Source organism: Eretmochelys imbricata, chromosome 1, assembly GCF_965152235.1.
Source record: "Eretmochelys imbricata isolate rEreImb1 chromosome 1, rEreImb1.hap1, whole genome shotgun sequence".
In the NCBI taxonomy this organism is placed as follows: domain Eukaryota; kingdom Metazoa; phylum Chordata; order Testudines; family Cheloniidae; genus Eretmochelys; species Eretmochelys imbricata.
This window is the reverse complement of record NC_135572.1, coordinates 350,098,105-350,113,448: the sequence shown is the minus strand read 5'-3', so window position 1 is coordinate 350,113,448 and position 15,344 is coordinate 350,098,105. Positions and strand designations below refer to the sequence as shown.

Genomic DNA, 15,344 nt, shown 5'->3' with positions numbered 1-15,344 from the left:
GAATGAATTTTATGTGCAACACCAATATCGAGGTGATGTGCGGATGCGCGCCAACTGTGCAAACAAAAAACCTGAATTGCTGATCGGACTTAGCAGCTTTTTGTACCCTTCCACTAAAGGGTTGCTGTTGCTGAAGCTGCATCTGCAGTTGACCTTGCTATGTATTCATTCTCAATAATCTATATATTATGTATTACTTTTTGCTAAAAAGTAATGCAGGGCCTTGTATCGTTTTCTGTTACAAGAGCTATGTAGATAACTGCCATTTAGCATTTGAATTGTCAGAGTTTTCTGATTTGCAAGATTATATTATAACACTTTCTGCTAGGGAATCAGATCATGGCTTTGTCAGTAATTGAATAGGACAACACTGAATCTTTTCCTGTGCCTCTGGATATATTGAATATGTCAAGGCACCAAATCCTGTTACCCTTCTGTATAACCCAGCCAAACCGGTGTGGGTCTACTGCAGAAACAGAGGGCAGGCAGCAGTGGGGAGGGGTGTCTAGCCCTGCACACCCCAAGCTCCCCACTGCTCCCATCCACCCCCTATAGCCCCCACCTCACCTTACACAGCCTCTTCGGGATCCAGGCCCACCTTTGGCTGCACGTCTGCACGGCTCCACTAATTTGGTGCGCGGCCCTTGATGCCCTCTTTTGCGGTTGCACAGACGCGCACCTTAGAGGAAACACAAAGTGTGAGGTTGCACCAAATGAGCTTCCTGGGGAGGGTCCTGCTTCACGTTGCTCCCCTCACCCTAGAAGGATTTTATCTCCTGTCTCAAGGGAGGCTATTTAGACTTTGGCTGGGAGCTGTCGGGTCATGGTGTCCATCTACCTACAAAACTGTGACAAGCAAATCGGGATTCGAGGCTTCTGGGGAATAGAGTATCCATGTTGGCTTGGGGATAGTAGACAGTAAAGTAGACCCCTCCAGCTATGGTCAAGAATATGATTCTTGCCATTGTTGTATCTGTGCTTTGAATGACTGCCCCTAACTCCTGCTGCTTTTATACTCCATACTGCGTGGCTTTCTACAGATCAGTTGCAGAATAACCGAATGTTAGTTAGAGGGAGCCTAATTGGTACATACTGGTGCTCTGTAGTCTGCCAGGGGACAGGTACAGCGTAATGGTGAGAAGGCATCAGTTCATCATCTTACTCACTGACTGGATCAGCCTGAGTCATAGTTAATGTTGCATCTCTGTCCTTGTCGTTTTCAGGATGCTGGGATTTGCTGTTAACTAAAATGAGCAGTAGCAGAGGCAGAATTCAGTTATGCTTGAACACACTGACGAACCTCATTAATTCTTATCATCTCCCTCTCATCTTGTGATAGTCTAGCTGCAATATCAAATCTAATAGCCTCTGTGTTGTTGGGAAAGGGAATAGGTCACGTTAGCAAACCTGGGCATGACATTTTGAAAGATTCTCGTTTGTGGGCAGCTCAGCTCTTGTATGTTAAAGGACAAATGCAGGCTTGTCTTGATTTATGTTGATTTGTCTACATGGCATGCACGGCTGCTTTTTCCTTTCCTTACTGCTTGTGAGGGTGCTTCTTAATATTGTCCACGTTGTAATCAAAAGGCACCGAACAGCTTGATGCTGACCGTGCCACTGAAAATGCCCCCTCTGAAGCAGAGGTTCAAAACCTTTTTGGGACAGCTAGCTCAGTTTGCCAGGCCAAGAACTCTGCTGAACCAGCCGATGCTCTCCAAGTTCTGACAGTAGTTGCAAGACTAAAGCTTAGGGCAGACCAGACTCCATTGTGGCTTGGAGCTTGCCTTGCTGACTGGCTGGTGGCACCTTTTATGCTTAGGTTCCTCTTCCCTACCTTAAAGGAGCTCAGGCATTCGGGCCAAATTCAGAGGTGATGTGTAACTGGCATGTTCATCCAATCCCATTTTAGGCTGACTTAGACATGTGTCTATCATCATACACCCTCCTCCGTGATCCAAATCTCTATGAGCATCTAAGTGGCCGCCTTAGCGGCTAGAAGAGAGGGCAACTTGCACGAATCATAGTCAACCCTGACTTTTACCCCTATTTGGGGATATATGTTACGCTAATGTACACTCCCTGACTCATTTTGTTCGTGGGTGTAAGTAGGTCTGTGGTGGAGTTGAGGGCAGGTGCTCAGCTGATGTAAATGTGTCGCAGCGCCATTGAGAATCAGTGGAACTCTGACCACTTACCCCCGTTGCGGATCTCGGAGCGTCTAATGTCCCTTCCTTCCGACTCTAGCTCCCAGAGCCTGAAGCATCAGTGGCTGGGAACCACCATCCTAGTATGGATTGGATTCTTTGTTGTTAATAGGATTATATGTAACCTAGAAAGCAGGCAAGAAATAAGATCACATACCAGCAGCCTAGCACCTTTGCTGGGAATAGACTGTAGTAAGTGCTCATCACTGTAGGATCTAGGCACTGGGGAGCAAATGTGGAGGACAGCTGTTGCCTTTTGACTATAATGGTGGGGGGTGTGTGTGTGTGTGTGTGTGTGTGTGTGTTCTTTTTATTTGTTTTGATCCTGAATGAACTTTTATTAAATCAAATTTAAAGTCTCTTCCCCTCCTCTCCCCTTCTCTCTTTCCCCTTCACTTTTCACGCTTAAAGACGAACTGTGTATCACTTCCTTAAAGTTTTCTCTTTACTAATATTTCCAAGGTAAATGGCTCAATGCATGCTCTGGCTTCCCTAACCTGACCCTGTCTCTGTGGATAGCAGTGAGAGCATCTCAACCCACTTCTGTATCTTGGTCCATGCTATAAACCCAGCCAGGACTGAGATTTCTGTTGAGAAACTGGTCTCTTCCCCCTTTTCCCCTCCCTGGGATGTTGTGACGTGGATAACTTGCCAATCGCAACAAACCTTCATGTCCCATATCTAGTGGGGGGGCTGCTCAGTGTTGTGACCACTGCAGAGGGTGTCAGTCTTGCATTGTGACTAGTGTGTTTAGCTGTTGAAACTTGCATCCTTTTCACCTCTTTGGCATGGATTAGAAAATGCTTTTCTAGTTGACGTTGGTGTTCACTGGATGTCTTTGCAACAGCAGTTCTGAAGAGCTACAGTTGAGGTCTATAGCTGGATGGTGTCTAGACTTGAGCAGCAATGGAAGGCCCTAGTGCTTTTTAAAGACAGTATTGGGGCAAGTGAAAAGTCTGGAGATCTTAATCTGTAGTTCACGGTGAGGCAGACTATGGGAAGCCAAGGTCCTTTGCTCAGCTGGAGCAGCCAGTTTGTTCATGTCTCATTCAGCCATTGTGCAGGATAGCGCTTAGCATAGCTTTGCTGACATGAGAACTGGTGGTTCAGCTTTACTAGTGCAAATTACTGATGATTCCAATATTTGCTAGGAGGTCTGGAGAAACAAAGGAAGACCCAGAACCCGAGTCTCCACCCTTGTGTATTCATTTATGCCTGTGCAGAGTGGGTAGCATTTCACATCCACGCTGCACTGGTGTTGATTACTCTGCAGTACAGAATCTGGCACATAGTCCCTGCCCTGAGGCACTTACTGTCTAAATACAGACATGACACAAGCGAGGGCCATGAACACAAACAATAGAGGGCCAAGGGTTAGAGGCAGGCGGCATGCTGATGAAAATCTCCTCTGCTGCTTTTTTGTTTTTTAATCATGGCCGTTCCCTCAGTGGGCATTGTCTGACCTGCCTCCCTAGTAGATGCTTTTGCAGTGATTTCTACAGTGGCTCTGTTAGCCTTCCCTGCCCCATGTCCCATCTGCATGTACAGGATGCTGCTGTGTTTCTTGCTGTTTGGTTTCCGAGTTACAGGGCAAATCCAACCCCTGCTTTGCTTTGTTTCTTTGCAAGAACATGAACAGCTCCCAGAAGCAATCGTGATTTCTTCAGGGCCGTTGGAAGCCTACAGATGATGCCGACCCCATTTCATCGTCATTTCTGATGTTTGCTTGTATCGTACTCCTCCATTCGACTCAAGGTTGCCCCTTGGCTGCTTCTGCCACAGCTGTTCATCTGCCGACTGGACTGGATTGAGCTGGGGGAGGGGAGAGAGAGAAGAGCTCATCAGCCTGGAAAAAGTGGATTCAACAACAGATCCATAGGCCATCTGTGTGTGTGTCTCCTTGGGTGTTTGATATATCTTAGCAAGCTGTAAAGTGCTTCTAGTGCACTGAGTTTCTGGACTTTGTTTTTGTGTTTAAGTGACATGACCCTGCAGGGATGGCTGGTACTGCCCTGTCTCCTCCCGTTCATGTGTGTATATATGTGGAGGAGGCAGGGTGAGCAGAGAAATGCAAAAGGGGAGGGGTGTCTTTAACTCCTCCATGCACCAGACACTCCTTATTGGTACCAGCGATGGCCTGTGACATGCACGCAGCCAGTCTCTTCAGGGCATGTGACCTGACGGCAGAGACAGTTGGGCAACATCTTTGGCTGTTCAAGCAGAAATCTACGGCCGCTTTTAACAAAACAATTCTACAGCTCTGTAAATATCAGAGGGATCTGCCGAGTGTGTACGTCTGCTTCTGAAACAAATGGAATCTGCATTTAGCCTCGACCTGAGATGCGCTGCCTGAGGGGAGATGGTTTGAGCCACTTGCTGACTTGCCATGGCAGTGAGGGTTGGATTGGGGGGGAAGCCCCACTCTGCTGTTGTTTGGATGAGGTTGGGGGAGGGGAGGAGCACAGGCCTATGTGACCCAAGAGGCGTTTCCTTGTAATTAATCTCCGCACCCTCTACTTCCCAGAGGTTTTTACCCTGTGCTTGAGCAGGATTTACTGTTCTAAAGTAGGTGGCTAGGCTAGGTTAGGTGGGTTTGGCAGACACACAACCCTCTTGGGATTGCATGGAGGTCTGTCCGTGAAGAGCAAGTTTTTGTGTGTGTGTGGAAAAATCCACAATCAGAGGCATTTAAACAATAGTTTCTTTTTATAAACTGCTTGTTTTTGCACTTTACATGTGGCAGGGGTGTGCTCCCCCCCCCCCCCATCCTGCCTCTTACAGATGAAGCCTAGATACTTGGATGCTGTACTGCGTGAGCTGAAAGATGAAGACTGCAAAGCAGTGGGTAGTTACAGTGTTAGCTGTGGAGAGGGGAGCAGGGTGGGTGTGAGGTACTAATTTATGGACTAGTTGTAGGGACTGGCCAACTTCCAGTTGTTCTGTATGCGAGTCTCTTCTTGGCCGTCTGTTCTGTGCTTCAAGTTAAGGGATTTAAACCCAAGAATAACCACTACTGTGTCATTTGTGCAGAAGTTTGTGTGCCCGTGTGCGCTTGTATTATCCTTGTACAGCATTTTCTCCAGCCCAGCCTCACTCCAGAAACGGGGAGAGGAGGAGAATATTGAAGTAGTGTCTCATTTTTCCTTGGCCTGCCAAGCCCTAAATCTTGGCTAGTCCCCGTGCTCTCTTTTGACCCCGCCGCACGCTCTCTCCGGTGCGCGAGTGCTGAGCCAAAAAGCCGAGTGGAGCTCAAGCAATACATTATTGTCTTAATGGTTTAAAGTGCAAAGGAGGTACCGTACAGTCCATTAGCAAAGTGGGCGGGGTCCTGAGCTGTCAGCATTGTACTGGGGAGTTCTCCATTCTCGTTCATTTTATTTCTTTGTATTCATTCTTGCTTCAGGTAACGGTTAGTCGGTGAGGTTCCTGCAGATGGGAGCAGAAAGGCTCTGGTGGAATGTGGTTATTTCTTTGGAAAGGTGAACCGCAGTGCCTAGTGCTTTAGTCTTGCACAGTGAAAATGCTTTGTACATTTGTACCTTTTAAAGCAGCACCAGGGAAGGGCTGGTAGCGGCTCTCTCAGCCCATATCCGACCATTGAAGATATTTTTATTGGTGATCTGCCAATGTGAGGTTTGTTTATATACAGCTATTCTTGTAATGATGAAGTGGAAGATTTTTGTTTTTGAATAGCTGATAAATCCAGAGTTCCCTTTTTGCCTGCGTGTTTTATGTCTGCTATTTAGTTTCATTCGTTTTAGAGAGACTAATTTTTAGAGCGTGAGTGACCTATCTTTTGAACTGCTTCCTGAGGAGCTTAACTTTCTCCCCCTGCTACGGAAAGATAACGCAGCAAACGCAAACATTAGGGCCCGTGATCCATTTTACACACACCCAAACTTCAAAACAAACTTTATCTCCGGTTCTGAAAATAACTTCATATTGGTGGGGCCTACAAAAAATAATGTTAATCTGTCTGAAAAAGGGTATGTTTACTTGAAAGGGAAAGTGGTGGAATATCGCTTGAAACCAATCCCCCGATGCAAAGAGGAGGGAGTTAGGCGAGCAAAGGGGCTTCCTGGGATTGGTTCTCTGTCCATCGTGTTCCCCTGGAAACCTGACACCAATTCTAGAGCAAATATTGGGCATGGGCCGTGCCATTATAAGACAGGGTGGGTGGGCAGAAGGGGCTACTTGAACCACACCAGTGACTTCGTTTGTTTGTTTTGTGAGACTTGAATTTATTTTTTTATAATTTTGATAGCGAAGTGCTGTTTATTTATTTAATGTATACTGCAGAGCTTGGAGAGAAGGGTAGGTCTTTTGGGGTTTATTTTATTTTGACTTGTGATATGTTACTTGTATTCTGTATATATGTCTGGAATAATTGCCTGAGATGAAAGCTGTGCCAGTTTAAGAACAGGGTATGCCTTTCAGAGATTTGTATATTTTGCAGTTGCTGGACCAATAAAATACCTTGTTGAAATATACATGGGCGTGAACCTTCCTTTGGCAACGGTATTCTTCTCATTCATGGTTTCCCTGCTGTGCCTAGCGCACTGACAAGCACCTCTTGAATACAAATAATGTTACTGTACGCGGGTAAGGCTGTTTCGTTGCTGTATAGTCTTGGACCCTATGGGGTGGGAGTGTCTCCCAAGCCCAGAAGTCTACCCAGAAATGAAACAGCCCTGCAGTCCTAGCCCCGCAAGCCCCAGTCAGCTGGCAAGGGCCAAGTGCAGCTTTTTCTCTTCTGTGTAGACACCCTGAGTCAGTCACTTCTGGGTGGGAGAGTGGCAGGCACCCAGCATACTGCAGAACGGTGGGGGTAGTGGTCACAGCCAGGGGCCAAATCCAGCTCATGTGGGAAAACTCCTGTGGAACCCTTAGCACCCACGCTGCTCAGAACTTTCAAAGGAGGGTGTCCAAAGTTAGGCAGATCTTAAAAATCAGACCACTTCTACTTCGGTGTCGAAGATTTCCAGTGCAGTTGATGGAAGCTACTGATGTACAGCACCTTTGTAAATTGGCCCACTTTTATTTAGCTTAAAGTGCAATAGAAACTCCCTGTAAAACAGAAGTGGTCTTGCTATTAGGGGCCTGCCACTGGTGTGCTTGGTACTGTAGGAGATAAAAATACACAGCCCTTGCCCCTAAAAATATCACAGTCTGGATGGACATCCCCATGCACTGGAAGAGCAGGAAGAAAATTCAGTCATGCAGTTTTCCTAGTGGGTACAGTACATGCCTACTCTGGATTTAAGAGACCATCAGACCTACTGGGTTTATTTCTCAGTTGAATAACTAGGACTCACGGCTTAATGGCCCCAGCCTCTTTAAAGAGGTCTCATTAAGACCAGTCGCACCCCTTGCGCTGTAGGTTTGAATGTGAAATGGATTTAATAGTTGCCATTGAGCATGTATTCAAAGGTGGCTAAAGTTCTTAACTCAAGCCCTCTTTTCTCTTTCCTTGCTAAAAGCAGACAGAGGACTGGCACGCAGTTTTCTTTGGAGACCGTCAGCCAAACCAAAAGAGAGCAGGAAAACCGGGAGAGAGTTTTGCTGGTTAACTCCCCTGCAAGGGTTTTTACTGCCTCAGCAGAACAGTAACCAAAGAATACTTTGTTTCTCTGAGGCGATACCTCCCCATCAAGGGCTTAGTTCTGCTCCCACTGACGTCGACTGGCAAACCTCCCTCGTTACTTTGAATGGGAGAGGTTCAGATCCTTAGCTGCTATTACAGAGAGTCCTGAGCAGCCAAGTTCTGGTTCCAGCTTCCCCACAATGTGGGGGCATCGGGTTGGGCCTTTGGGCAGATGGGAGCCAGTTGCAAAGGTTGGATGTGGTTATGAATGTCTCCACAGTCCAGAAGGGTTTGGACCCAGCTGGTTTGGGCTCATCTCTGTTAATTAACCCTTTGTCTGACACAGCACTGGCCCCTCCTATACCTTCAAGGTGGTGCACCCCATAAATAGGCTTTGCAGACAGGGTTAGTCCAAGTCAGGCTTCACCCTCTGCCCCATCCCAACTGGGCTGGTTTAGAGCAGCTCTAACCTCGCTCTTTGAGATGGGCCAAGTTGCAACATGTTGATGCTTTGGCTGTAGTTTAAATCTCTGAACTTTTGGAGGGTTCTGCATTTTATAAACCCCTGCTCCATCCCCGCTCCAGAACACACCACAGCTACAGGCCTGGATTATGGCAATCCAGGGTCCTAGGCACACTGCAACACAAATCTGCCTGTGGCTTCACTCCTGCACTGTGGCCATCCCCCCCCCCCCCCCCCCCCGTCTTGGGGTGGTGGTGGTAGTAGGACGAACAGCATGCGGGGAAGGGAATCCTCCCTGAGGGGTAGCAGTAAGGTCCCCACTCAGGCTGCTGCTTCCTCTGCTTCTATCTGCTTGGCTGGCATGGGCTGGGTCTGCGGCAAAACGTCCCAGCAGAGGATTGTGTGTGGTGCTTTGTGTTATGTTTTCTAAGATCCTTGGTGTCCTCCTAGCCTGCTCCTGTTGGTGGGGGAGGCAATTGGGTGATTGCTTCTCTCCCCACTTCCTGTTTTCATGGGCCAGGGACTGGCAGGGACTAGCTCCCAGAATTCCCCTTCAACAGATGGTTAGTGAGCTGTTCTCCATGAATTTTTGTTTGCTTGTTGAGGAGCCAATTGACAGGCCTACTTCCTACTCCAACTCTCCTGGGAGGCAGGTGACTTGTCCAGCCCCTGCTCCCAACCTTACGACTGTAGCGTCCAGAAACTCACTGGACAAGACTTCCCAGAGTGCACTGCTGCAGGACAAAACCCTTACAATCAGAGCCCCACAGGGCACTGGGTCATTTAAAGATCCTCAACCAGGATAAACTGAAGTCAATAGAGCTGTGTCAGGGGAGCTGTGTGGATTCAAACAAGCTGAGGATCTGGGACCGTTTCTGCTGAAGAAATCTAGCCACTAGGCCTCATAGCCAGCCCCCAAACCAGTGCAAGGAGAGAGCAGGCCAGTCAGTCACCTTTGAAAGAAGCCAGAAGGAAGGGGTCGAGACAGCTGCTCCTGCAGCGGAGGAGGGGATGGGGGTGGAGATGGAGAGTCAGCCTAGCTGCCAGCCTAGGAAAAACCCAGAAGTCGTGAAAAAGAGGCAATCCCAATGTTTCCACCCCATGAGGGTCCACGGTCCGGTGGGGGGTGTCTGAGCCATAGGAAAGGGGGTTCCTCCTGGTTGGATAAGTGTCCAAACTTTAGAATGCTCCTCTAAAGCTAACCCTGAACCTTGCTCATTTATTCATGGTCACGGGCTGCAGCATTCCAGGTGGAGTTTACAATCCAGGCATACTTTCCTTGTTTTCTCTAATCAAGGCAGTTCTCATCTCGAGGCTGTGGACCCTCCTGAGGCGGAAACATGGGTACACTACAGAAACACCACCACCAAGGGCTAAACTGTGCTCTTCCTTGCCTCCATTAAGCTCAGGGGAGCTGCTGTGGATTTACTCTGAGGTAATGGAGGGCAAAATCTGCCACCAAGTGATAAACTCCTTGGGCCGGATGGTCAGCTGGTGTGAATCAGCGTAGCACCATTGAAGTTAATGAAGCTAAGCCAGTTTTCACCAGCTGAGGAGCTGGCCTCTTGCATAGAAGCCTAAACAGGCCCAGAGACCAAACTCCCAATAGACACCAACCCTCCAAGCAGGTTTGAAGCACCTTTGCAGAAGGTGACATGGGGATGGCGGGGAACTTGCCACTGTTACCCGTTCTGTGGCTAAACAGGACTGTGGTCTCCAGCTTGGGACACCAATGGCTTTCACTGTCACTGTGTTTGAGATATTAAATGTCTAAATACATATGGAGCTCGACATTTATGTCTGCATTATTTGGAGGGGGCTAAAAAAAAAAAAAATCTCGCTCGTATGTGTTACCCAAAGCTAATAATAGCCGTTAGCCACAACATATGAGCACGCTGCCTCCCCTGTTTACCAGACGAGCAGGAGCTGTGCAGAAAGTCCAGATAGCATTGACCTTGCTCTGCTTACCCAGATAAGAAGCTTGCTTGCATAAGCACAACTTGGATCAAGGTATTTTCAAGGCTATCAGGAAATTCCTGCTGCCCTGAAGTCTCTGGTGCATCAAGATCCACGTTACACCGGTCACTGCCCGTCATGCATGTTAAGGTTCTTGAGACACGTGTGACAGCATCGGCAACCAATTTCTGCCTGTGCCAATGGGATTATTCCAACAGTGCCCAACTCATGAGGAAGCCACCGTAGAAAGGTCTATGTGTTAACCCCATGGTGGCTGGAGATTCCAGTGCCAGCCAGGGATCTAGTTCTGTGACTGGAGGATACATGCCCTGTTGGCTGTAAAGCAAGTCATCTACTCAGGAAGGAGAAAAGGGCCACCTGAGCTTCTCATATTGTATCCTAGATACGCTACATCCTGTGGGTAACAGCTTCTGAGATTTGCATGCTACAGTGGTAGGTGCAGGAGAGAGAACTTTTGGGGCACAGACTTGGTTTAAAGGGGCTAATCCTTGCTCAGGTCTCGACCAATCAGGATCCTTACCTGTGCTATGGAACAGAATGCACAGCAGCGATAGCCCCTGAGTGTCACACCCCCTCAGGAGGCCTCTGCATCTCTCATAAACTCTTCCTGCATCCTCTTTCCTGTTGCTCCAGCCCCACCACGTAAAGGTCAAGCATTTCCACTGCCATCACTGGGTGGAGAGGCCTTGGAGATCAATGGGAGTTAGGTAGAGTACCTTTGTGAATCCCACCCCTAGGACCTGTCATGGCTGCTCTTTCGTATAAGACTCAGGGATGCAGCAGGAGAGTTGCCAGTATATTCTCCTGGTAATCTCTCTTGCGTGGTCTCGATTGTTTGCTGGAATATTGCTCCAGTATTGACTCTTGCTTCCAGGACCAGTCCTGCCAGTTAACTCAGTGCCTCGAATGTGGGCAGGAAGTGGAAGGGACGTGATCACAACGGAACTGGACTGAATGTTGTTGGAAGTATTGGTGAGGTCCTCGCCCACCTCTATTCAGAACAGTCATCTCAAAAGAGTCCTCTTACCAAGGTGCTTTGGTCTGGCCTGAGAGCCCTCAGCTCCTGCACATGGGGAGCACATGGGTGTGTTACGAAGCATCCAGCCCCCTTGCTCCCCGGACTCGTTTCTTTGTGCGGTACATTTTGTACCTTTGCAAAGAGGAGACGTTCCTCCAGGCAGAGCAGCTTTAAAGGTTACTCTTGACAGGAGGCTCATTTCTCTGCTCTTACAATCTCATCCTCGCCCATTCACCAGTCTCTGCAAGCTGCATCTGCAGTAGCAAAGTCACGGAACTTGTGGGTGCTACAACAGCAGAGATCCCAGCTGAGCCAGTTCTGCAAGGCGTCACAGCAAGTAGAGCTACGTTTGTATAACACGGGAAAGGATAAAATCAAAGGAGTGAACCTTTATGGTGCAACAACATCCATGGTACACCCACATCTTGAATACCGTGAGCAGATGTGGTTGCCCCATCTCAAAAGAGATATATTGGAATTGGAAAAGGTTCAGAAAAGGGCAACAAAGATGATTAGGGGTATGGAAAGGCTTCCATATGAGGAGAGATTAATAAGACTGGGACTTTTGAGCTTGGAAAAGAGACGGCTAAGGGGAGATATGATTGAGGTCTATAAAATCATGAGTGGTGTAGAGAAAGTAGATAAGGAAGTGTTGTTTACTCCTTCTCATAGCGCAAGAACTAGGGGTCACCAAATGAAATTAATAGCCAGCAGGTTTAAAACAAAGAAAAGGAAGTATTTCTTCACACAATGCGCAGTCAACCTGTGGAACTCCTTGCCAGAGGATGTTGTGAAGGCCAAGACCATAACAGGGTTCAAAAAAGAACTAGATAAGTTCATGGAGGATAGATCCATCAATGGCTATTAGCCAGGATGGGCAGGAATGGTTCCCTAGCCTCTGTTTGCCAGAAGCTGGGAATGGGTGACGGGACGGATCACTTGATGATTACCTGTTCTGTTCATTCCCTCTGGGACTCCTGGCATTGGCTACTGTCAGAAGACAGCATACTGGCTAGATGGACCCTTGGTCTGACCCAGTAGGACTGTTCTTATATTCTTAACAGGAGAGCCCTCCAGAAGTAGGTGTTACTTAGGCTGAAGACAGGCACTTCAAACCCCTCTCACACTTTAAGAAATTGGAGAGAGTCCCAAGGAGAGCAACACAAATGAGAAAAAGTTTAGAAAACCTGACCTATGAGGAAAGGTTAAAAAAAAACGGGATATGTTTAGTCTTGAGAAACGAAGAATGAGCGGGGCCCTGATAATATGCTACAGGCTGTTATAAAGAGGATGCTGACTAATTGTTCTCCATGTCCACTGAAGGTAGGGCAAGACATAATGGTCTGAATCTGCCGCAAGGGAGGTTTAAGTTAGATCTTAGGAGAAAACTTTTTAATTATGAGGGTAGTTAAGCTCTGGAACAGGCTTCCAAGGGAGGTTGTGGAATCCGTGGCACTAGTGAGTTTAAAGAGCAGGGTAGACTTGGTCCTGTCTCAGTGCAGGGGGCTGGACTAGACGACCTCTTGTGGTCCTGTCCGGCCATACATTTCTAGATTCTACGCACCTCTCGGCTGAGGGCATGGGACAAGTTTTTGGGGTTTGGCTTCTGTGGCAAGGAAACAAGGTAAACTTGGCTAAATTTTTTGGCTAGTCAAGGAGCAAAAAAATCAGCCATCAGCATGGACGTCACCATCAGTGGTTCCTGCCACCTAGTGCAGGGATGAGCTAGTCCCTCTCTGCAATGCAGCTCTGGTGCGACTGTGCTTGGAATCTGGCTTTCAGATCTGGCCACCCAAATGCCGGCAAGATGTAGACAAACAGGAGGGAGTGACAAGAGCTCCAGGCAAGGGGCTGAAGGGATTGATTTCTGAGGGAAGAGCAAAACCGTTCCAGGAGATGGATGGAGCTTAGCTAAGCATCCCACTGAGATAGGCTGTGATTAAACAAGCTGCAGTTTCCAGTCACACCTGGTGCTTTCACCACCCAAAGTTCAGGACTGATTTGATCTTAGAGATTGGAGACCAGCCAGGCCCACCCGTGACTAGACCATTGCCGTCTGCCCCCGCCAAAAAAGAGATAACCCATCCCAAACTCTCCATCGCAGGGCGGCTGTTTGTACTCCTCCAAGCAGCGCCTCAGAGTGAGACGTGTTATGAAACACTAGTGGTCGTGCTGCTCCACGTGGGGAGGTTGTGGGAAGCATGATGGACAACACGTGGCGGGTGCTCGCCGGATGTGGCGTTGGCTCAGCTCTTCCTGGCCAGGTCCTAGGAGTGGCCAAGTCAGGACCAGAACCCCAACAATTTGCGGGGGAGGGTGGGATGGGGGCATTCAGCAACAGTTATTCCAACTCTCCAGGCTCAATGGACCCTTCTGGGAGAGGGTGGGACACGCCGGGGAGCAGCAAAAGCCGCTTGGTAATGGCAGTTAGATTTTGTCTGGCTGCGCTGTTCTAACCCCCCTGTCTGACTTCATCTTCTTTCACCTGCACCGGCCCCCGCCTGCCCACACAGCATGTAGGTTACCAAAGGCCACATTCAAAGCTGCTGATCCTGATGTTACAGGTCCGCGTGCCTCGCAGACACAGGAGTGGGGGGCAGGGGCGCTTATAGCCCAGGACTTGCTGGTTTGTTTTGCTTGTCTCTCGTCGGCCATCCTGTTTATTTTAGGGTAGGGTGACCAGATGTCCCGTTTTTATAGGGACAGTCCCGTTTGTTGGGACTTTTTCTTATATAGGCGCCTATTACCCCCTACCCCATCCCGTTTTCTCACAGTTGCTATCTGGTCACCCTATTTTAGGGCCTCAAGGGAAGGGCATTCAGAATCAGCCGTGGAACCACACAAGGGACAAATTTCCTCCAGTCTGTAAGCTGGCTTGGATCCTGCTAGCTATAGGGTCTCCCCGTCCCAACTCAGGCCTTTCTCACGCCCACGGCGTGGAAGGGAGTCAGTGGTACATGGCGCAAGACCGCAGAATCAGGCCCCAATTTAGCCATGAATATCATCGTTACTCTTGGGCATTTGTAGCAGTCCCCTCTGCTGGCCAGCAGCGGCACTGCTCAACTGTGTGTCATAGGCCACCTAGCGCTAACAGCTGACGGAGATTCTCCTTTAACTCTCTCTAAATGCCAGGTTTGTATGGCGTCTGTCACAATGACAGCTAAGTGCTAGATGTCTCTGCTTCCGGAGCAGAAGGACTCGAGTGGTAGTCCTGCTGCCATGAAGTTCTGAACGGCCAAATGTGCAGCATAGGAACAATTGTGAATCCCTAGGTGGCCACTGATTTGTTGCACTATGTGGACCAGATCCTCAGCCGGGTAACTGATGCAGCACCCTTTCCTTTCAGTGGAGCTGAATGTTGATAAATGCAGAGCAATGCATGTTGGAAACATAACCCCAGCTATACATATAAAATGATGGGGTCTGAATTAGCTGTTACCACTCAAGACAGAGATCTTGGAGTCCTGGTGGATAGTTCTCTGAAAACATCCACTCAGTGTGCAGCGGCAGTCAAAAAAGCCAACAGAATATTGGGAATCATTAAGTAAGGGATAGAGAATAAGCCAGAAAATATATTGCCTCTATATAAATCCATGGTATGCCCACATCTTGAATACTGCGTGCAGAGGTGGCTGCCCCATCTCAAAAAAGATATATTGGAATTGGGAAAGGTTCAGAAAAGAGCAACAAAAAATGAATCCTTCCATACGAGGAGAGATTAATAAGATTGGGACTTTTCAGCTTGGAAAAGAGATGACTAAGGGGGGATAGGAGAGAGGTTTATAAAATCATGAGTGGTGTAGAGAAAGTCAATAGGGAAGTGTTATTTTCTCCTCATAACACACAAACTAGGGGTCACCGTATGAAATTAATAGGCAGCAGGTTTAAAATAAACAAAAGGAAGTATTTCTTCACACAATGCACAGTCAACCTGTGGAACGCTTTGCCAGAGGATGTTGTGAAGGCCAAGACTATAACAGGGTTCAAAAAAGAACTAGATAAGTTCATGGAGGATAGGTCCATCAGTGGCTATTAGCCAGGATGGGCAGGAATGGTTCCCTAGCCTCTGTTTGCCAGAAGCTGGGAATGGGTGACGGG

The 15,344-nt window shown here is 48.2% G+C and overlaps 1 protein-coding gene across 3 annotated transcripts in view; it reads left to right on the top strand.

Moving 5' to 3' along the window:
* Positions 1-6,694, top strand: part of PFKFB3 (6-phosphofructo-2-kinase/fructose-2,6-biphosphatase 3) — a 30,964-nt gene extending 24,270 nt beyond the window's left edge. For all 3 annotated transcript variants that reach the window (XM_077836964.1, XM_077836961.1, XM_077836954.1), the window contains one exon: positions 3,833-6,694. In XM_077836964.1, coding sequence (XP_077693090.1) covers positions 3,833-3,862 — 30 coding nt within the window. In that variant the 3' untranslated portion in view covers positions 3,863-6,694. The remainder of the gene's footprint in view (positions 1-3,832) is intronic.
* The last annotated feature ends 8,650 nt before the right edge of the window (positions 6,695-15,344 follow it).